At 34.4% G+C, this 24,111-nt stretch overlaps 1 protein-coding gene across 2 annotated transcripts in view; it reads right to left on the bottom strand.

Moving 5' to 3' along the window:
* Positions 1-1,548: 1,548 nt before the first annotated feature.
* The window catches only part of Ir25a (ionotropic receptor 25a), a 67,889-nt gene continuing 45,326 nt past the window's right edge, over positions 1,549-24,111 (bottom strand). For both annotated transcript variants that reach the window (XM_072530216.1, XM_072530215.1), the window contains exons 6-12: positions 20,325-20,445; positions 12,378-12,608; positions 11,042-11,424; positions 8,667-9,056; positions 8,232-8,564; positions 3,951-4,160; positions 1,549-1,887 (exon numbers count right to left, since the gene is read on the bottom strand). In XM_072530216.1, the coding sequence (XP_072386317.1) occupies positions 1,737-1,887; positions 3,951-4,160; positions 8,232-8,564; positions 8,667-9,056; positions 11,042-11,424; positions 12,378-12,608; positions 20,325-20,445 (1,819 nt within the window). In that variant the 3' untranslated portion in view covers positions 1,549-1,736. The remainder of the gene's footprint in view (positions 1,888-3,950; positions 4,161-8,231; positions 8,565-8,666; positions 9,057-11,041; positions 11,425-12,377; positions 12,609-20,324; positions 20,446-24,111) is intronic.

The following is a 24,111-nucleotide window of genomic DNA, read 5'->3' as shown; positions in this document are numbered from 1 at the left end:
CTTGCATGTACGTCGTATGTTATTTCTAACATCCTTTTTGTCCCCTCTGTATCAGGTCGTGTTCCTGCAGCGCATGTTATTATTGGTCTGATGACTATTTTGTATTTTTCTGTCTTTCATTTATTTCTTAATATTTTCATTTCAGTTTCATTCAGGCAATCTGCGGATATGTTTGCTATATTCATTTGATTTTCCATTTCTGCTTCGAGATTTTCGTAGCTTGATGTGATGCCTAGATATTTAAACTCCACCACTTGCTCTATTATCTGACCTTCCAGCTCCAATTTCCGTCTTACCAAATTTGTCGTTATAACCATGCAGTTTGTCTTTTTTGGGGAAATTAACATTTTAAATTTTAAGTTGTTTTTCTCCCATTTGGTATCCTTTTTTATTTCTTACTTTTTTTATTATTTTATCCATGGGCAGGTTGAACAATAGAGGATAGAGGACATTGCCAGCATCAATTGGTTCAGTTAGTTCTTCTTCTACTTTTACTTTTGTTGTGTCGTTTTAGAGCTATTACAATGATTGATCTCCATTCTTGTGGTATTCTGTTTTGTTCTATTATTTTTTGGATTAGTTTTAATAGTTGTTTGATCAGATCTGGTCTTAATGCTCCCTTTACCTCTTTCTCCTTAATATTTATTTATTTGTCGTCAATTGGTGGCGTCGATGTTGATGGTTCATTATCGTCACCTTTAGCAAATAAGGATCGAAGTTAGTCTGCTTATGTTTCCTTCTGAATGCGTTTCGTTTTATTAGTTTGTTCATTTCTTTTCTTTGTCCTCTGATCATTCTTCATATTTGTTTCTGTGTTTTGTAGAAACTGTGTTTCATGCCTTTTGAGAAGCTCTGCCAGTATTTTACTGACGGTAAACATTTCTGATTTGTTTATAGTAGTTATATGTATGTTGTATTTGTTGTGTTCTGTATTCCTCTCTAAACCATGGGGCGTTCGTTACTTTAGTCTCTCCAAGTGATTCTGTTGCTGGATTAATTATGTTATTTTTGAATTTTTCCCAGCTTTTCTTGATCGTATCGTTTCTTAATACTTCATTCCCAGCAATCTTTTCTGATATTCTTCTTCTGTATAAGTATTCCGTGGATTCGGTATTTTGTCCTTCTATTCATCATCATCATTGGCTTTTACAACTCTTCGTGAGTTTTTGCCGCGTTTACTATTGCCTTCCATTGATTCCGATCCTGTGCTATTATTTCCCATGGCCTTACTTCCATCTTCTCCAGGTCTTCCCTGACTGCGTCTTTCCACCTTTATCTAGGCCTTCCTGTCGATCTTCTACCATCTGGTCTTTCCCAAAACACATTGCTAATCAGTCTGTCGTCATCACTCCGTACCACGTGGCCTGCCCATCTTAATTTATTGGCTTTTATGTATCTTACGATGTTTCCTTTCCCGAAGAGAGTCTCTATTTCATTGTTGTATCTGCTCCTCCATTCATTTGTCCTTCTATTCCCGACTTATAATTTTATTTTAACATATCTATTTTATATAATACTTGTAGCTATATTAAAACAAATAATAAAATACGTATAATGTTCAGAAAATAATATCACTCATCTTTATTGCCACAACGATTATAACACCAGAATGCTACACTGTAAAATAAAACTGCAATTTTTCATAAAAATCGAAGTGCATAAAAAACTTGACGTGGTACAAAAAACAACTGCTTAAAACAGCATTTCAATGTGCAAATACACAATATCTTATAGATTTAAAACCTATTCCTTGGAAATATGGGATTTTTAGGTTGAACACCCGGTTTATCCAATGACTTCGTTTTGGTAAATGGCAGCTCACCCGCAAAATTTGTTGTTTTATTTGGTGGTGGTGCTTCTTGAACATCGAGAATTCTACCACCCTTTCTGAAAAAGAAATTTTAAATTATATTTAAAATGAAACATAAAATAAATAAATTTTAAACAAAATTTAAAATTTTTAAATGTTTATGTACTGTTTAAAGTAAGTAGACCCGTGGTCACATGTGCCACAAATTAACAAATGCCCTACTGAAAAGTCAAAACAGATTCAGATCAGAACTACTACCGGAAATCACAATAGACGAAATAAAACTAGTTCTAAGAAAAGCTAAGAATAACAAATCTCCAGGCAAAGATTGTGTAGTTACTGACGGAATCAAAATCGGAGGCACTTGCCTACTAAAGAAAACAAAAAAAAAACCTCTTTAACATGTGCCTTTTGGACGGTAATATACCCGACAAATGGCACAATGCTGACGTAATTCTATTGTACAAAATAGGAGATCCCTATGAATTGGAAAACTACAAACCTATAAGACTTCTTAGTCACATATACAAACTCCTTACAAGAATAGTAACGAATCGTCTTGAGAAAAAACTTGATTTCTACCAGCCAATAGAACAAGCGGGATTTCGTACCGGATTTAGAACAAATGATTACCTACAGAGCATTAAAACGGTAATAGAAAAGACTATCGAATACAGTCGACCACTCGTTCTGGCTTTTGTAGATTTCCATAAAGCCTTTCACACGGTAGAATTTGACAAAATCCTGGAAGCACTACAAGCATGCCGCATTGACTACCGATATACAAGGTTAATTTACAATACAAAAACGCAACTATGTCGGTGAAACTACATAAAAACACGGATCATATCTCAATCGGCAGAGGAGTCCGACAGGGTGATACCTTATCGCCTAAACTGTTTACCGCAGTACTATAATATGCTTGTGAAAAACTTAACTGGGAAGAGAAAGGCCTGAACATTGAAGGTAAAAGATTAGCAAATTCGAAATTCGCAGACGACATAGTTTTGTGCTCGGACAACCTCAAGGAGATATCAACTTCAGTTGTGTGTGCCACTGTGAGTCTTAAAATAAACATCTCCAAAACAAAATTCATGGCAAACCTAGTACCTAGCGAAAATATCAATATTGGAGACAACGAAGTAGAGCTGGTGGAAAAATACATATACCTTGGACACGAAATAAAGATCACAAGAGACAACCAAACATGCGAACTACGAAGAAGAATAAACCTAGCATGGGCAACTTATGGAAAACTTTATATATCGCTTTTAAAGACATCTTTTAAAGACATATTTAAAAGCGATATACCAATTTCCTTAAAACGTAGAACACTTGACCAATGTGTGTTGCCTGTGATGACCTATGGTGTCGAAACTTTGACATTGACAACTACAACTTTTAAAACGCTGCAAACAGCTCAGAGGAAAATGGAAAGGTCAATGCTGAGTATATCGCTTCGTGACCAAGTTAGAAATGAAGACAACACGAAGAACAGGAGTTACGGATGTAATTTCCCGAATTGCCACACTGAAATGGAACTGGGCCGGATACGTCGCCCGAATCGGTGATGAAAGGTGGACGAAGAGATTGCTTGAGTGGAGGCCGAGGTTAGACAAAAGAAGTAGAGGCAGACCCCCTACTCGTTGGACTGACGATCTCAAGAAAATGTCAAGAAATTGGATGAAAACTGCTCAAGATAGAGCATAATGGGCAAAAATGATGGAGGCCTATGTCCAGAAATGTATTCTTCATCACGAAAATTGCTAGGTGATGAAGAAGAATCTACGGGACAGTAAGTGATTAAGAACAATGGCATATACATCAAAAGGGGAGCTCAGTAAGCTTTATGGGGAGTGGAATATTATGACTAAAGTCAACAGTGCAAGCTGGTCGAGTTATAAAGCACATAAATGCCCGATTCAAAGAAGTTAAATCACTCAGGAAAGGAAAATGCAATGAAAGAGATGAGGCGTAGGGATGATATCCATTAGATTGGTGTTGGAGGATGGCGGCTTCATCATCAAAACAAGGAGGATTGAAAAAAAAATAGTGCAGGCGGTGAGATGTCTTTATATAATTTTAGTGTTAAACCACTTTATTATATTATCAATTTTATTATTTTGGACGTTCTATTTACCTGTATTTGTACCACCAATATTCGAAAGCTAGAGTAATGCAAGCTAATCCAATGCCAACAAAAATAACAATAAACACTCCTCCAATATTCTGAATACTGATACCATCGGATTGATCCTCAACTTTTTCGCAATCTTTCTTCTCTGGATGTTTATTCCACCATTTTTCTTTGAGTCGTTCTAGTTCTCTTCTGTTCAATAACTGCAAAATACTAAAGCAAGAATTATTAAAAATAAAACACAATATTTGTTAACATGTAATTTTGTGAATAACAATACAACAACAGATTAGAAGTTTTGAGAATGTAAATCTTTCGCCGCTTACTAAAACTTACTACGACAAATTAAATTGCCAAAAAAGTATGTGGACCCTACCTCCGTCACTATAATTGTTGGTGGATTAAGTATTGCAAGGCTACTGTTGTTGATCCTAAATCAGAATAAAAAAATAAATAAGGAAGATCCTTGGATCACCCTAGCAGCTTATCGAAAGGCCTAAGGTTACGTATGAAATATAAAATCGTTTAATGGAAAAGATCAAGAAACACTGACATAACTAAGAGACAACAAATTTTACGATATTAAAACACACGAAGTACCGAGTCTGTATACAAGCATGTGGGGACTTACCTTAACTGGCCGACCAAGAGGATGAGGACCACAGAAAAAATTCCTCTTAAGTCATTAGTGAAACAGTCCACGCCGAGCGCTTGGCGCAGCGCTAAAACTGTTCTACAGGACTGAGACGTTGATCAGTCACTGCTATGAAGACTCCGAGTATCAGCCGTCACCTAGTTTTTATTAGCCTTCTCCCGGTATGCGGGACAATACCGGGAGTGATCATCCATTCCCTAGCTTCTCATGAAACAAAAATTTACCAAGAACAATTAAACCTATCAGACAAGCGAGAGAAACATTGTAGTCTCATTCATAAATACCAGGAAAATATAGAACTGTATAATGGAAAATAATCGTAGTAGAAAATAACAACTTACGAGTTGTTATAAGTAAATACCTACTTACAACAACTATAATTACATCTCGAATAAATTACCTATTATGATTTACTAACGAACTAATTATATTTGGATTCCTCATCTACTCTGTTTATATCATACTACCTATGACGAATTGGTCAGTAAGTCAGCTTTGTTGTGGAAATAGTAAACAAGGCCACGTTTGGATTATTTTCTGCAAGTGTCCCCGATTCTGATTGCAAACAATTCTAATTAAAACAATAACTTAATGTAAAATATTACTTCAGGACTATGAATTATGAATCTATAATATTTGAGTTTCTCAATTAATTACTATTTAAATGGGAATAAGCCACAATTAGAGGTTAAAGTAAGTTTACTGACGTTTCAATTTCCTCTTCGGAAATCGTTCTCATAATACAAACAAATATATTTTGCTGTTGTTTGTATTTTGAGAACGATTTTCGAAGTGGAAATTGAAACGTCAATAGACTTACTTTAACCTTTAATTGTGGCTTATTCCCATTTAAATAGTAATTACTTTAAAATGCCATAAGAAAATAGCTTTAGAACAATAATAATTTCTCAATATCTCACCACGACTGAAATCAATTCCAAGCCATATTACCAAAGACAAATCGGAGTTTCTCTAGTCAAAAAACTCTAACGAAGCTCAACAAGTACCGAAAGAGGTCCAAACGAGTGAGCTTCAGTGGCATAGCGAGGAGAAGGTTTAAGTGTGTGAAACAAGGAATTGATGGAAATAAGCCTCGGCAGCAGGCCCGGAAGCCCATCTAGAAGTCACAAAAATTAAAATGGGTTGAAGGGAAAGGCAAAGGATTGAAGAAGCTCCATTCTGAGCAAAACACCCTAAAAGCGCAGCTTAAGAAGAAAGGCGTTGGAATCGTTAAAATAATCACCGGAGTCGTCTTGCAGACAAGCGGTAAAAGCCATAGGGATACAAATATTGACTCAGAACTATTCGTAGACTTCTCTCTCAGAGGAATACTATGTAGCCATAAAAAGAGATGATTCTGGGCAAAATAGAGGAGAAAGATTCAAAAGTAAATTTAAAGCCTATATTCAATATTGCAATAGAGCTCAGGCCAGACTGGATGGTACTGACTTATGATGATAAAGCCGCAGTTGACGCTACCTTATCTTCCTGTAAGTCTGAATAATCCAACAATCAAGATTCTCGAGAGGCACATAATGATGATATTGATACTAAGAACTAGAGAACTTTACGAAAAGTAGACCAATGCCCTGATAGAACTGAATCCTATATCTACAGAAGCTCTAAAGAAACATGGCTATAAGATCAACTACAAATTTGCTCAGGTAATAATGTTACCACAAAAAAGCTACGCTGACCACCCTAGGTCAACTTTTGCATCTCAAGCAGACCTAGCACAAATTTCACTATCAAAGCACCAAATAAGAAGATAATAAGAAGAGATAATTGCAAGGATTACAAAGGTTCAAAGAAAGATCCTAAGAATCTATAAAATCAATTTAAGCGCCTTGAACTTAAAACAGACGTGTTAAAGAGCTGTCAAATAATTCAAGTAATTTGGTCTATTCACAAATACTTGATATACCAAGAGCACATCTACTCATTTCAAAATTGTTTAACCTATGTTCCAAAGGTCATCGCTAAAGATTTAACAATAAAGGAAATGGAAACTTCCACCTAATGAGATAAAAGACATATTATAATATAATAGCCTCTGTTTATTTTTTCGATATCAGAAATAACCGTCCGCCAGAAGACGTTAAAAACCTCATCAGTTAGTGCAACAAAAATAAATTATTACTGGACGTGATGCTGTTGCCGAGAGGGGGCATTTGGGCCTGTAGGACCCATCGCCGGCTCTGCGGACTTCTTCCTGTCCTCGGGATTAGACCGGGTGTTGACCATCTTTGCTTGTCAAAAATGGTTTAATACTTCTACTGGTATAAAATAACGGTTACCGTGACAAGTATCTGTTATAGTAACTGAAAAGGTCTGAATATACAATAATGCTAAAATAAAATGGTATATAAAAAAATCAGAAATAAAGCAATAACTTAGTAGGAACAATAATAGCACCGACTAGGTCTACAGTAGAAGAGGCAAGCTCGACTGATCGATGAGAGAAAATCTACCTGCTTTTATGTAAAACAAATCCTTTGTTTTACGTAGCGAAAGTGGAATTTCCCTGCATCGAATCAATTAGAAATTTGGATTTGGCCAACCTTGGAATTCCCAAGTATTTTAACCGATATCCAAATTCCTTGATGCGTCGAGGACAATGCAACTCACTACAATATTGTATGGGGTAGCACAGACACAAACAAACGAGGTGAGCAACTATTAGAATATTTGTCTTCTTGCAATATTAATAACAAAGGTAACTAAACCATATGTATCACTGTAACTAATAAAGATGTACTGGTATCAGGTATCACCCTACCTAGTAGCTTTACTATTACAAATATAATTCAGAACTGGCACGTCTCTGATTGGCTTTTAATGTCGGATCACAGAATTCCACGTTTCGAGGTTGAGGTGGAGAGTGAGCAAGTCCAATCCTTTCGTATACCGAAACAAACAGACTGGTGTTTATACAATAACAAATTATCTATAACACCTCATGTTGGTTGAATTATACGATATTAAGGAAGCTTATCCTATCAAAAATAAAGCCATCGATAGAGATGTGCCTTGGTGGAACAAGGAATTAGTAAAATTAAAGGCTAGTGGACTACAAAATGGCTTTAAAAAATTTATCACCCACTTTTTAACCATATCTAGCACCTGCGGTGTGATAAAACAATGATTTCTTTTTGATTGATTTGATTATTGGGCCGAAATACGTATAAACGGATGCGCAAGCTCCCTGTACGTGAAATAAAATCTTAACTGTCTTTTCCTTTTTATTTCGATATACTTTGTACGAGTACTAGAAACCAATTCGCTAAGAATTTTGCTTAGTTGAGGAGATATGTTGTGGAATGCAATATTAAGATTCCCCATGACTCTCTTAACATCTTTATCAACGTCTGTTTTGCCTTGCAATTCTTAGAAGGCACAGATTAAAGTGGAATTCTTGAATTTGGTTTCGAAAATTAGTCTACGATTTTAATGATTTCTTTGTTATTTAAACACTAAAAATTTTCATAATTCTGTGAGTTATTCAGCGCTCTGAAAAATAAAGGACATATCTTCATCCCTGTCCCCTACCCACCACACTTAGACCCTGTGGACATTTTCTCATTCCTTAAAGTGAAGAAATGCTTAAAATGGCACTTTATTTTACTTACGCTGTGTTAAATTGATCCTTTAATGGTGATCCTTGTTGAACACCAATTGCATATGGCTTTCTAGAAAATTCTTCACCGACAGTAGTAAGGTCACAATTCGTGATTTCAAGGTATCTTATATCAGTAGCATCACCAAGATAGGCGAATCCTTCACTGGATGACTTAGAACTTCTCACTCTTTCCACAGCTTCGTTCAAGGTATTAGGTAATCCAGCTTCTTTCATTGCTTGCCACATTTTAGTATATTTGTCACTTACAGGGTAGTCCCAAACAGCGAGTTTTGATCTTTCCACCTCTGTCAAACTGTCGTTGAGACTCATATCTTTCCAAATCCTATTTAAAAAATAGAAATATATGTGAATAATCATTCAACACTATGGATTGAAAAAAAGAAAATGTATATTATATTTAAATAGATTTTATTTATATACTTACTCGTAAAATCTTGCCTCAATATTAGCCATTCTTTCAAAATACGTCTGAACAGCAGATCCGTTCAAAGGTGCATATTGAATTTTATATTGTTTAGAGAGATCATCAAGAGATTCTATTGGAGTGTCCAATCGTGATACTGTCAAGAAGGCAGCTAAATTAGCAGTGTACGAAGCAATGATAATGAATCCAAACAACCACCATGTCGCGGCTACTAATCTCCCCGATAAGTTTTTTGGTGCTTCTCCACCTCCTTGTGGTGTTAACGATGTCATGCAAAACCAGAGGCACTCCTTTAAGTTAAATTCTCTCTTTTCTTCGTCGTCTTTGTACTTCTCGCGGTTGTTTTGATAGCTGTATGGGGACCATCGATCGAATACCCACATTAGGAAACTAAAATTCAATTAATTATTAGAACTAAACATGGTTATAAAAAATTTAAAGAACTTGAAAAACTGAAATACATATACATAAGCGGGGATCCTACAGCTTCTGCCGCTTCCCGCATTTCGATCGCCATCTTTTTCTATCTCTCCAGGTGTCTTCATCAATGGCTCTGTCTTTCATGGTTTCCATAACACCTTGTATCCAAGACTTGGCTGGTCTTCCTCGTTTCCTTCTATTACTTGGATTGTATTCCATAGCTCTTTTTGTCCATCTGTTTTCGTCCATCCTCTGTACGTGTCCATACCGTATTAACTGTCTAGTTTCTATTCTTTCAGAAGTTGTATGTACTCTATCTGTTTTTCTTCTAATTTCAGAATTAGGTATACGTTCTACTCTTGATATACGGCAAGCTCTTCTCAGGTAGTCTATTTCAACCGTGTCAACTTTTTTCTTTTCTTTTACTGTTATTTGGCAACATTCTGCTCCATATGTAAGAATGGGCTCTACAATTACTTTGTGAATAGTCATTTTAGTTCTCATAGTAGCTTTGTTGGACCAAAGTATCGAATTCAGAATTTGAACACTCTTCCTACCTTGTTGTACTCTATAGTCTATATCTCGTTCCGTTGTTCCTTTACTGCAGATAATACTTCCCAAATATTTGTATTCGTAGCACCTTTTCATTTGTCTAATTTCCAAATCCGGGTCTTTGTCTTCACTGCCTATTCGCATATATTCTGGTTTAGACATATTCATACTCATCCCCCATTTTTCGTATTCATCTTTGAGCTTTCTAAGCACATAATCTGCATCTTCTTCACAGCTTGCAATTAGTACCTGATCATCTGCAAAGAACAGCGTTGTCAGATAATGGTTGTTAAGCTTCAACCCCATTCCCGCACATTTTTGTCTCCACTGGTGCAGTGCTTCTTGGATATATATTTTGAATAGGGTGGGGGAAAGACAACATCCTTGTCTCAAGCCTTTCCTTACTGTAAATACCCTTGAGAATGTATTTCCTGTTTTTACAGTGCTTTGAGGGCATTTATAGATGTTCAGTATTGCTTTTAGATATGTTTTACTAAGGTCCGTTTTCGTCAAGACACTAAATAAGAGTTTTAAAGGAACTGTATCATAAGCCTTCTCCAGATCTATAAATATCAGATGCGTAGGGAGGTTTCGAGCTGTTCGTTTTTCAATTACTTGTTGAAGGGTAAATGTGTTGTCCACGCACGATCTTCCTGCTCTGAAGTCGCTTTGTTCTTCAATTTCTTTATACTCCTCTTCTATTCTTCTTTTCAATGTACGACCATATAACCTTCCCAGCGAGCTAGTTACGCTTACACTTACAAAAAACCTAAAATACTACTAATAATACTAGAAACTTACCTTACCTACCTACTTAGCAAGTATCACTAAGCTAGTGACAAAAAGCCTTTCATGGTGTGGATTTATGGGCCATCGAGGAAGCATTAACAGCCGGATATACTCAAGACAGAGAATATTATTACATAATATATGAGTCGCTCAGAAGCACAATGGTCTAAGTGTAAAATTGATGTTTTGAGATATCGGCAAATAAAGAATTAATTTGAAAATGAAACCTTTCTTTAAGTGTTGTTATTACACAGTTTAAAAGAAAATAATTATACTTTACAAGAGTAGTCTTGGGAAGATGAAGATATTTTAGAAATATAAACGCTTAGATAGAAGAGCTACACGCATAGTAGTGTGGGGTTCTAGCTCTAGACTGCATGCATATATAGGAAGGAATATATGAGTAAAATAGTGTAAAATAGACATGTGTCTAACAGTTAATACTAAAGGCCGTGTGATAACAATAATGATTAACAAATAAAGACTTCTATAAAAACTTGTACCAGAAGAATATGGTTGCCAACTTAAGCAGAAAGAAATGTTTACTCTCTTGGAAATAAACATAAATGAATAATAAAGAATAATTTTATAGAAAAGTACATGATGATTCTTACCTTGTGAAAAAATATGCTGCTAATATACATAACCATACATCGTCTTCCAATACTGTCAAAAATTTGAATAAGCTTGTTGGGGTTTCAGGTAACTTCATTAAAATTGTTATTCCTACCAGATCATAATACGGTACTGTAAAATCAATAACATTTTCCCTTTCCGCCATTACTGACATCGAACCTAATGCTACATCTGCTCTCTTTTCAATTAGCTCTTTAACCATACCATCCCATTTACCGTTTTCGTCCATAGTACCAAATTTATCGACAGCTATAAGCTCATAATCAAAATTTAAAATTTCTGCTATTTTATTTATCAGGTCGATACAATAGCCATTAAACTGTTTGGGGGCAGTTTCATCTCTGAAGATAAATGGTTGTTGCTAAAAAATATTTGGTTAATATAGTAGGGTTACATTATTTAAAAAGGAACGACTACAGAGCAAATTCAGGAGGAACTGCTGTCCTGGTGAGAAAAGGAATAAACTTTACATAAACATACAAACTACACAGACGTCAGCCCTAAACACTATGGAAGCAACAAAAATAAAAAGTCTAGATGAGACAAGGTGACATAACACATACACTTGCATTTATAAATTCATCCAACTATGAGCTGGATGAATTAATGCAGAGCGCAGATATCGTTAGATTTGTAAAGTCACAAAGACTAAACTGGCTTGGTCACTTAAAAAAAAGACAGATAATCGAACTGTAAAAGTAATTCAGAAATGGAAACCTCAAGGAACTACGACAAGAGGAAGGTCCCGTAAAAAGTGGATAGACGATGTAGAGAAAGATCTTAAAACCATGAACATTAGGCAATGGCGAAGAAAAGTATCCCACAGGGCACAATGGAAGAACGTGTCAAACTAATGATTTTTCAAACAAATACTAAGAAGTTGTAAAATAGTTGCATTCCATTGACGTCTCGTTTTTAATACAATATTATACAACAAAAAACTTAAGGAAAATGGTTTGAGAACCCCTCCAAAGATCTAAAAAAATCGATAAATAAATATTTTTGCTGCTTCGGATTTATTGGCCATGGCATGCTACCACGTAATATAAATTAAATTTTTATGAAATGATTTAGACTGTTTTGGAGCAATATTTAAAAATTCGATTTTATTTTGTAACTTTTACACCTTGTAACTTTTTCTGGGTGCACTTTTGAGTATAGGTAAAGTTTAGGGATTTTATATAAATGTATAATTTGTTGTTAAGACGTAACCTTAACGTTATTAAACTAATTTAATTAAACAAACTCTATTTTTAACTCTAAAATTTCTAAAATAAACTAATTGAAAAATAAAAAACGTGTAACTTATCTTACCTCAACTACTACAATTCTATATACAACATCTGCCGTTAAATTAACCATGGCTCTTGGATCAACGAGAGTTAAATTGTTATCGAAACCTGCATTCCAAGTTCCTAAAGACATGGATTTATCTGAAGCTCCCTCTCTAACTCCTACAGATGATAGTACCATTTGGAAATCCATAAAACTCATACCATTGGACTCAACAATAATAGGGCCGTAAGTAAATATTTCCGAATTTTCCTAAAATGTAAATTAATTAGTTGTCATTAAATTCCGTATTAGTGTAATTAATAAACTTTACAACGAGCTATGAACGGTTAGAAAATATCCTTATTTTTCTGTGACAAAAAGATTTTTTGTCTAATGCCATCTCTCTCTCTCACACACACACACACACATACACACACACACACACACACACACACACACACACACACACACACACACACACACACACACACACACACACACACACACACACACACACACACACACACACACACACACACACACACACACACACACACACACACACACACACACACACACACACACACACACACACACACACACACACACACAAAATATCCTTATATATTGAGTGAAAGGTTTGGTAGTTAATTAAAATGTGAAATATGACGCTTAAAAACAAACACGCGCACATCTTGAAAATGTTGCGTGTCGATTGTTAATGATTTTGAATTAAGTTAACATAACAGTGCGCCATTTTTTTTTTAGCCCTTTTTTCTATCCGAATTGTCGAATAAAGGCCTCTCCCATTTCTCGCCATTCATCCCTGTTGTGTGCTAGGCGTTTCCACATTGGTCCTGCGACTCTTTTGATATCGTCGCTCCAGCGCATTTGAGGTCTTCCTCTTGGTCTCTTCGCATCGTACGGTCGCCAGTTTCCGACTTCTTTGTTCCATCTACCATCTTCGAGACGTTCGTTGTGTCCAGCCCATTTCCATTTTAATTTAGCTGCTTGTTTCGCGGCGTCCTTAGTGCTCATAACAGTGCGCCATAACAGCTATAAAACATAACAGTTATACATAACATATACATAACATAACAACATTAACAACATAACAGTTATAAAAATGAAAACAATGTTTGTTAATCGACACCTTCCTCTGGATCTGAGGATAAGAGCCTTAAGATGCTATATGTTTTCGACTTTGTTGTATGAAATGGAAAGCTGGATACTAAAAGTGGATGGAAGTGAAGTGGAAGGAAAGCCTTAAGGTTCTAAAACGAAAGTTAAAGACAGGAACCAGGAACATTTATAAGCTAAAAAATAGACAAGGACATGCTGTATATGAACAACAAGAAATTATGAAAATTATCGAAGAGTACTATAGAATAGACCGCTTGTGTTAAGGTGGACCAAGAGGTCCACTAAAGCTAAAGTCAGCTAAAGTTTCTATTAAGCGTGGTGTCAGACAGGGATGTGTTATGTCACCGATGTTGTTTAATGCCTACACTGCACCAGTTTTTGAAATAGCGTTAAATAATCGCCGCAAAGGTGTTAAGATCGGTGGTGAAATTATTAACAACATCAGATACGCCGATGACACCGCAATAATGGCAGAGAGTCTAGAAGATCTTCAAACCCTGTTGAATGCTGTAAACAACGAATGCACTGAAAAGGGCTTAACAATCAACGCAAAAAAACAAAATGGATGGTGGTCGGAAAAATTAATATCGAAGGCTCAGTACTAAGATTGGATAACAAAATCCTGGAAAGGGTGGAACACTTTAGATATCTGGGTAGCTGGATTGACTGCAGGGTTGAAAATGACGAGGAAATTTCGACCAGAATAGAACTCGCTCAAAAAAACTTTATAAACTGGCGTTCTGTATTATGCAGTAGAAGTCTGTCGTTGACCACACGTCTAAGAGTGTTAAAGTGCTACGTCTGGTCCACTTTGTTCTATGGATGTGAAACCTGGACAACAAAAATAAAAAATCTTAACAAATTAGAAGCGTTTGAGTTATGGTGTTACCGTCGCATGCTCAGAATCCCGTGGACAGCACACATATCTAACGAACGTGTGCTAGAGACCGTGTACAAAGAGCGAGCATTGACCAACATCATCAAAATGAGAAAGGTCCAATACTTCGGTCATATAATGAGAGGACCTAAATATCGCTTACTCCGGTTAATCATTCAGGGCAAAATCGAAGGAAAACGTTGGGTCGGAAGAAAACAACTGTCCTGGCTGCGTAACATTAGACAATGGACAGGTCGAACGGTCGAGGAACTGTTTCATCTAGCTGCCGACCGAGAATAATTTCATCAGCTTGTCAATATGACGATAGCCAACGCTTGAATACAAGCACGGCACACAAAGAAGAAGAATTATAGAATATTATATCGTCGAGATGCTCACATTACAGAGGTGGAAATCCCAGCCATACAAAATCAAAGATCAGAGGAACTTCCATATATAACCGCAGAGGAAATCGAATCAGCGTTGCAAGGTATGAAGAACAGCAAATCACCTGGAGAAGATGGCATTGTAAGTGAAATGCTAAAATTAGGAGGCGAATGCGTCATAACAGCTTTAAAAACCCTTTATAATGCCTGCCTCTTCGAAGTAGTTACACCAAATGGAATAGTGCCATTATGATAATATTGCACAAAAAAGGAGATGTAACAGAAATTGGAAACTACAGACCTATCAGCTTGTTATCTCATTTATATAAGCTGTTTGTGAGAATAATTACTAACAGACTGGAACCTAAGCTGGATTTTCACCAACCATTAGAGCAGGCCGGATTTACGAATGACCACCTACAAGTAATAAAATCCTTAATAGAGAAAGTTACAGGATACAACAAGCCATTAATATTATTATTTGTAGACTTTGAAAAAGCGTTTGACTCAGTCCAGCATAGCTCCATGTTAAGAGCTCTTGTAGAGTACAGTATTGATCATAGGTACACAACTCTTCTTCGGAATATATATAATAGCGCAACAGCTACAGTTAGAATGTATTATGGCAACACAAATACATTTCCCTTCGAGAGGGGTATTAGGCAAGGAGATACCATCTCTTCTAAGCTATTCACCGCTTTGTTGCATAGTGCTATAAGAAACAATAATTGGAATAATATTGAAGTCAACATAAATGGGGAATTTCTGAATAACTTGAGATTTGCAGACGACATAGTCCTTATTGCAGACCGGGTAGATCATGCCTGCCATCTTCTTCAAGACCTTCAGAGCTCGTGTACACGAGTTGGACTTAAAATTAATTTCTCGAAAACACAATATATGACCAACCTAGTACTGGCGAAAAACATCTCAACTAACGACAAGCAAATTGAACAGGTGTATAGCTATAAATATCTGGGCCACAAGATTAAATAAATTAGGAAGAGATAATTCCGTAACCCGCCGACTGACATGGGCGGGTTACAGAAAACTGAGAGAAGCCTTTAGATCAGATATTTCCATGTGCTTGGAAAGTTTGCAATTAATGTGTACTTCCAGTTCTAACGTATAGAGCAGAAACATTGACCCTTACCAGAAAATTAATCAATAAAATACAAGTGGCACAGACAGCGATGGAGAGGTCAATGCTGAATATATTCCTCAGAGACAGAGTATAAAATACAATAATTAGGAGAAAAACTGGTGTTACTGACGCAGTTCAAAGGATAACAACATTGAAATGGAACTGGGCGGGGCATGTTGCCAGATTAAAAGATGGAAGGTGGACGAAGAAAATTCTGGAATGGAGAACTAGACACGATGCTTATCGTAATCGAGAACGTCCTCCAATAAGGTGGTCAGATGACACCAAGCGCATTCAGCACAACTGGATTCAGGGTGCTCAAGATTGAATGCATTGGAATTATTTACGGGAGGCCTATGTCCAGCAGTGGACTCAAAACGGCTGATGATTATCAAGATTTCACATCCATATAGTAATACAGGATACACATAACATTTTAGGAACTTGATTTTTAGTTATAAGTTTAGCTGAGAATTGCATAGTATAGGTATAAGATTCATAAATGCTCCTCTTGCAATTTCTATACGAGTTTTAATTTCTTCGTCCGAACTTAGTGTCTCGTTTATCCAATATCCTAGGTACAGTAAAATGTGGTGAAATTTATCCAAAGGGGCGAAATTGATAATTGCGAATGATTCTGAATATTTTAATTGTCTTAGTAAACACTAGCGTGAAACCTGTGATTGTTTAGTTGAAGTAAGTATATTTTTTTATGGAAAAAAGCTTGTTTTAATTATGGCTATATTTTTGATGTTTCTTTAGCTTCCTAACTTTCCGTTGTCTGAGGAAAACTACAAAAAAATGTGCGATTTTAACTAATTATCTTAATAGTTACATGTTCTCAGTCAACACATTCAACACATGTAAAGACGCTATTTTAGGGTATCGTATTTTACGTGGGACATTTAAAAATTCACATTGGTGCTCGCCCATATAAGGACTTTGACGAAGATAGGGTGAAAAATGCCCTTCAGAAAGTTCTTGAAAAAGGATGGTCCTTACATTGCGCTGCTGAAGAATATAAAATTCCCTATGGAATCCTTAATAACCGTTATAATGGCCGACATGAAACAAAAATGGTGAACAGACTGTATTTTCCGCTAATGAAGAAAAAACCATTATACAGCGTGCTGTAATATGCGGCGAGTGAAGATTTCACCTTGTCTTGCAAGATATAAAATATTTTGTAAAAATGGTTTTGGATGCCCAGGGTCGACAAGTGCTTCTTTTCAAAAACAATTCACCTGGAACTGACTGGGTATATTTATTACTGAGACGGCGTAAAGAAGAAATTATCCAAAAAGTGGCGACCAATATTAAAAGACCTAAAGCTAACATTTCAAAAGAAATTTTAGTTGCCTATTTCGAGAATCTGCGTAGAGAATTAGAAAAATATTATCTAATAACATATTTAATTACGACGAGACCAATGTACAAGATAACCCCGGAAATAAGAAAATAATATTTCAACGAAAATGGTCCAAAAGAATCACCTTGCTATACTGACATATGCTGCTCTGTAGGTTCTCGATATAATCACACCCATCATGGATGGATAGATTCACAGATATTTACGGATTGGTTTACTTTGACCTTTTACCACATGCAAAACGTCTTGAAGGAAAAAAATCATCATAGAAGATAACCTTTTCTCACATTTTACCGATAAGGTGATATATTTATGCGAACAAAATCGAATTATATTGTCTTTATATTTTTGGTCAAAAACTCAACAAATTTGACCCAACAATTTGACGGTTTTTTCCGTCCCTTTCAGATAGCTTGGGGGGAAACTCTTAGTGATTGGAAAAACTGTCACCCCACATTAACCACAATAGATAAGAAAGATTTTTCAAACTTGTTAAACACTAACCTTCGGCACATGGAAAAATTATTATTATATGCCATATACGCCACTGGAATTTACCCTTTCTCCATTGAGAAAGTTTTAAATAAGTTACCCAGAAAAGTTGAAGAAATAGAGGGCCAAATCGACAACCTTTTGGTACATTATCTAAAGAAGAAAAGATATTCAGCTGCACCATCCAGGCAAAATATTAAGCCAACCAAACTAAATGTCTAGCCAGGAAAAAGTGTTGAAGCTCAGCAACCTCAAGAAACTGAAAGAACATTGAAGAAGAGCTACCAAGTGATAACGAAACATAAAGAGAAACGTCTAATTTGAATGAGTCTGACAATAATAATGGGATCGAATATTTTTCCTATAACAAAGATGACAAAGAAATAGTTTTTTCTGTTAGTAAAGGTATTGAGAGGAAGAAGAAAGAAGCAATACTATCGCTATGTTGCTAAAATTCAAAAAGCCAATGAAAACGACCTAGACGTAGAATATAAATCTACGCATGAAGTAAAGAATGCCTTCAAACTGGTAGAACATGATAAATTTTCGGTTGAAGTGAGTGACATTACATTATTGCCATTTTGTCCTATCTTGAATTCCTTAATTCAACAGAAACAGCATGTAGGTTTAAAAAAAGGGTTGATGTAATGGAGACATAGCTACAACAACTTAATATACATATAAAGCACGTGGTGTTCGTGTGTATCAAGGTATAAAAAAATGCATATTAAAAGCTTAAAACTTTTATTTTAAAGAAGATCTTTTCGGAATTGAATCATTCCATCATCAGTTTACTAAAAGAGAGAGTAAAAATACCAATATTAAAAACACGTAAGTTAAAATTTAAATGTATAGAAAGAACACGTTGGTTTTTTACTACTTACATAAAAAGTTGTTAAAAACATTGTTTGGCCACAGAAAAACACTGGAAGGACATCAGTAACAAAAACAATCATCATGGAATTTACAAAGGTAAATGCAATACGACTGTTAACTTCGGTACTTAATAAAAACTAAAAATGGGGGCATCTTACATTTTAGTTTTTATTAGGTATTGAAGTTATGAAACAGTGAAAGTAACAGTCTATTGCATTTACCTTTGTAAATCCATTAGGATTGTTTTTGTTACTGATGTCCTTCCCGTGTTTTTCTGTGGCCAAACAATGTTTTTAACAACTTTGTATGCAAGTAGTAAAAAACCAACGTGTTCTTTCTATACATTTAAATTTTAACTTACGTGTTTTTAATATTGGTAATTTTACTCTTTTACTCTCTCTTTTAGTAAACTGATGATGGAATGATTTAATTCCGAAAAGATCTTAAAAATAAAAGTTTTAAGCTTTTAATAAGCATTTTTTTATACCTTGATACACACGAACACCACGTGCTTTGTATTTAACAGGTATACTAGCCACTCCTGGATATCTCCACTTCATGGTTTCGTTCCAGTTTCACTTTTAATAATATACATATGTTCAAAGACGTTTAAAATTATGTTTTTTTGGTGTTCTACATTACAGTACTAGCCCAACTTTGTCATTCTTTGGTTTAAGCCTATTAAAGTTTACTTTTCATGACCTGTTTCATACGATTACAATTTTTAGAAAATATAAGTTTTTAAGGAATATGGCTCTTTTTTTTTAGTTTTTTCAATATCATTGATAACTTTTGTTTGTGAAACCTAATTTAGGGCGTGTTAGCATATTTTTGTTTTTTGTGTGAATAAAATAAATCTGTGGAAAAGCAAATTGTGATTTAAATTACAATGATCAATTTTGCCGCAGTATACATTGTCGGAATGCTTACGTTTTTTGAAAAATATTTATAACGTGGGGTGAACATGATCGGCCGGCATTACATATTATGCTATTTTCATTCACTTAAGAAGAGATGATCAATTTCGCCCCATTTAGAGTATGAAATTGTTCATCCATTGGTTTGCAGTTTTAAATCAAAATCTTAATAAAAAAATGTTTTTTATGGAGAAGTATTTAATATAAATCTAGTTGAATCATATTAGTGTAAAATATGTACTGAATTTTACAATTTACTATCATATTTTTGAATGAATAATTTTAGAATGATCAATTTCACCCCATTTGACGGTATTTAAAATGGTTTACTTTTGGAATCGGCTCATTGTTAATATGTAGTTGCACAGGGCATTGTTTACTAACCACAAGTAACTTTGTCTTTAATGTATTTATGCCAAGTCTGTTATTGGAGCATTCTCTAGTGACTCGATCCATAAGTAATTGAAGATCTTCGATACTTTCAGCCGTAATTGCTGTATCATCTGCATATCTGATGTTGTTAATAGTTTCCCCCCAATTCGATCTCCACGTGTCCTTCCAAGACTTCAGGTAGGAATTAAATATTTTACACGCTTTTAAAATACTTTTCTTTACAATTCATTCATTTATTGTAATAATGTCAACATCAAACCTAAAAAGTTCACCTTACCTCTCCAATCCTGTTTGTACGTTTTAGCTATTAACATATCTGTTCACATCCGGATGATCAACCGTTTTTAATACTCAGAACCTGATACGAAAGAAGCAACGAAAGAACTTACCTTGTTAAAATATTTTTTTAAATCCAAACCAATTCTTTTTGGGCTGTTGTTACCATTATATTCATCACACGTTATATAATTTGTCACAGCATTTTTCCAAACTCCATCAGCAATAAGTTCCCTGTAAAATAATTGTGAGGATAAAGGTTTATAAATATTTTTAAATGTTATGAGATAAAATATACAAAGAATAGAAATAATTTAAATTATTAGTATTTTATAATTCTAGTTTTGCATAGTTGATTTAAATGTTCTACCTTTCTTCTTTGCAGTGTGTTCTACCTTTATGTGTGGTTTGTGTAATGTTAATTACTTCTCATGTATTTTGATTTCTATTGATTGTTTGTACTGGAACTTTTGCCACAATAAAGGTATTTAGTTGCGTAGCGATCTGGTGACCAATTTGTGAAGACGTACAGCTGACTTTGCTTTGTTTTTTTTTAACAATCTTAAAAAGTGAAAAAAATATTTTTTGCCTACAAAACGTTCTTATACATTTTAGAGAAAAATGGTTACTACCTACAAACTTAAAAAGTTTTTCCAAATGTTTCCAAATTAAAATACATAAAAAATTCATCAAGATGGTTGCAAAAACCCTTATTTTTGCAGTAATTTATAAATGTTAATAACTTTGGTTTTTACATAATGACATGTAATATAACTACTCAAGAGTATGGCAATTGATTAGTTATTAAAGTGTTCTAAATTTTAAACAGATCGACCAAATAGTTTATAAGTTATTTAATTGGTTTATTCCTGTGAGCGATTATTTAGACAATTGTAGTTGCTCAAGTAGTCACTCTACATGTATTTCATAAATCGTAATGGATTCTTTAAGGATTCATTTTTAAGCTATATTAAAAAAACCTCAAGATTTTATTAAATTTGTTATTAAAAAACAGTTTGAAAATAGCTGACTCTTTAGCTTTTAAACATTTATAATAATTTTGACATTTTTTATGTCACACGCTTGTAAGTGGGCTTAAAAAATATATGATGAAAAACACACTTTAAAAAAAAACAGAACCTTCTGTGACCTATAGGAAACAAGAAAGAATTTTTTTCTTAAAACCTTATTTCATTTGTTTATTAACCTTTTGAAACTTAAACAGATTGTAAATGTAGATCTAAATTTTATTATCCAACTTATAGATGGTATACGCAGTGAAGAAGTAAAAAGTTATAAAGTGACGATACTCGTAAAATACTGCCACGGAAATGTGGAGGGGAGAACTGTCCGGTTCAATATCTCGGCTTGTTTCTTGTTATTAATTGTAGAAGGTTCTGTTTTTCTTGGAAAGTGTATTTTTCACCAGCTTTTCATTGAGCCCACTTGAAATCATGTGACATAAAAAATATTTAAGTTAATATAAATGTTTAGAAGGTAAAAAGTCTCCTTTTTTTAAACTGTTTTTTATTATCAAATTTAATAAAATGTTGAAGTTTTTTTAATTTACCCTGAGTTACAAAATACCTCTAGCGTGACTGTTTGGATAAGTATAGTTGTTTAAATAATCGCTGTCCGGGAGAAACAAATTGAATAACTTATAAACTATGTGGTCGATCTGTTTGAAATTTGGCACACTTTAATAACTCATCAATTGTCACAATTTTGAGTAGATATATTACATGTCATAATGCAAAAAACAAAGTTAATAACATTTATAAATTACTACAAAAATAAGGGTTTTTTACAACTTTCTCGGTCAATTGTTTTGGTATTTCAATTTGGACACTCTCAAAATAAAGAACTTTTTATGATCTACGACTTTTATTTAAATCATGTTTCTCTATAATGTATAAGAAGCGTTTTATGCGCAAAAAATATTTTTTTCACTTTGTAAGATTGTTTAAAAAAAAAACAAAGCAAAATCAGCTGCACGTCTTCACGGATTTTTCATCAACTACACATCATATATCTTTTAGAAATATCTGTTATAAGATTTTTTCAGCTTTTTTTCTTCCTTGACTGAGGTAATAAATTAAGGACTTCGTTGCGTAGTTGGGGACTATTATGATGGGAAATATACGATAGAGTACAAAAGATTGTGTCGTGAACTCTGAATATGGAGGAAACTTCCGGTGGATATGTGAAGATTATGAGAGAAATGTGTGTGGAATAACAACTAAAACTATAATGAGAGTAGGAGAGACAGAGTTTAGTATTTAATCCTTATTTTTTATCTGTAATTTTTATCTGATAAAAGAAATATTATAAGGTGACATCCTTTGAGAGTAATATGTATGCTGAAAATGTGGGATTAGTAGGAAATATAGAAAATGAATTAAAACAAACACTATAATAGACTGTTAGCTGAAGCAGGCTGTTGAAAAATATCTAAAACTTATTAGGATGATTCTAGGCGATTTTAGGAAATTTCAGTTCTCTCTATAACTGTTAATAGAAGTGTATTTGTGCGACGAATTAAAAATAGTGCGGGTTAAAGAATACATCTTTGCGTCACACCCTATTCAATTTTAATGTTTTTCGATGTTATGTTGTCTATTTTTATGTGTGCTCTTCGGCTATAGTATAGGTTTTGTATAAGTATAACCCGTGTGTATATTTCTTTTTATTTCAAAACTATCATAATAGGGTCAGTCGAAGGAACTGACAACGATTTTTGCAGACTTTACTTTAAAATTATCTAGAAAAAGTATAAATGAAAATTTTAAGTTCTCCTGTATATGGCTGTTACTTCTGAGCTTAGTTTGTCAGAATATATACAAAAAGACATAATCCTTTTTCTTAAAGTCAGACTTAAGATTTTTTTAGAGTACTTCCATTTACCCCATGAATGTTTCCATTTACCCGTAATATTGGAGTAAACGAAAACAATATGTTATTTACAACAAATATCAGCTACACTTACTGAGAGGTAACTGGAAAAATTCTTAGTACATTCTTGAGTAATCTTTACACAAAAATTTCCAATAAAATAAAATTTCCAATGAAAATAATTCCCTAGCAACAACGGTACTCTATTGGGGGAAACATATCAACCATGCATAATATTTGACGGTTCTATTATAGCTAACATTTATTCAAAATTAATCATTTGCTTATCTTCTACCCACGGAAATATGTACATAGGTGTCAGTAATTTTACTGGATTTTCTAAAAAAAATTGCCGATATGTTATGCCGTATATTAAGTCCACTACTTCGGCAACAAAATTCTTCTGGATTTGTTTTTTCGTGCCGAGATTGTAAATAAAGTTCACAATTACAAAGTCTCCAACTTTGACTTGTATTTTTTCACGCAGTTTTGCAAGTGGCATGTTCATCTCTGTTTCATCCGAGCTCTCAAGATTTTCAGCTTCAGCTTTCGTATTCTCTTGTAAAATCATCTGAACTCTGTTGGGTGTCTGAATTGACAAACTTAGAATGGTCGGATTCATCTTGAAAAAGATTCATTCCACTAACGTGACTCAAGGTATTTCCTTCGATGCCTATGCCACGTACTTTTGAAGGATCCGCACTAAATCCAGATACATCAGCATTACATATTAATGATGGTAGGATATTGTAAGATGAAACTATTTCCTCCAGTTTGTCAAAGAAATCATAAACTACCTCTGTGTTTCTTGCTAACATTCTTGACTTTTAGAGATGTTCAGCTTTCTTTAAGGTTAGCCTAGGATGGCTGGGCATAAACCCAATATACCAATCGTGTCCAAGTTTTCCATCCTTAAAGCTCGTTTTTATTTGATTTTGTAACACGTATCTCTGCACTAATTAAAGCAATTTTTCTTTCAAACAAGGATAGCCCATTTTCGATCGTTCC

The sequence above is a fragment of the Diabrotica undecimpunctata genome, chromosome 4 (assembly GCF_040954645.1).
Source record: "Diabrotica undecimpunctata isolate CICGRU chromosome 4, icDiaUnde3, whole genome shotgun sequence".
In the NCBI taxonomy this organism is placed as follows: Eukaryota; Metazoa; Arthropoda; class Insecta; order Coleoptera; family Chrysomelidae; genus Diabrotica; species Diabrotica undecimpunctata.
The sequence above is the reverse complement of the archived record's forward strand: the minus strand, read 5'-3'. Positions and strand labels throughout refer to the sequence as shown.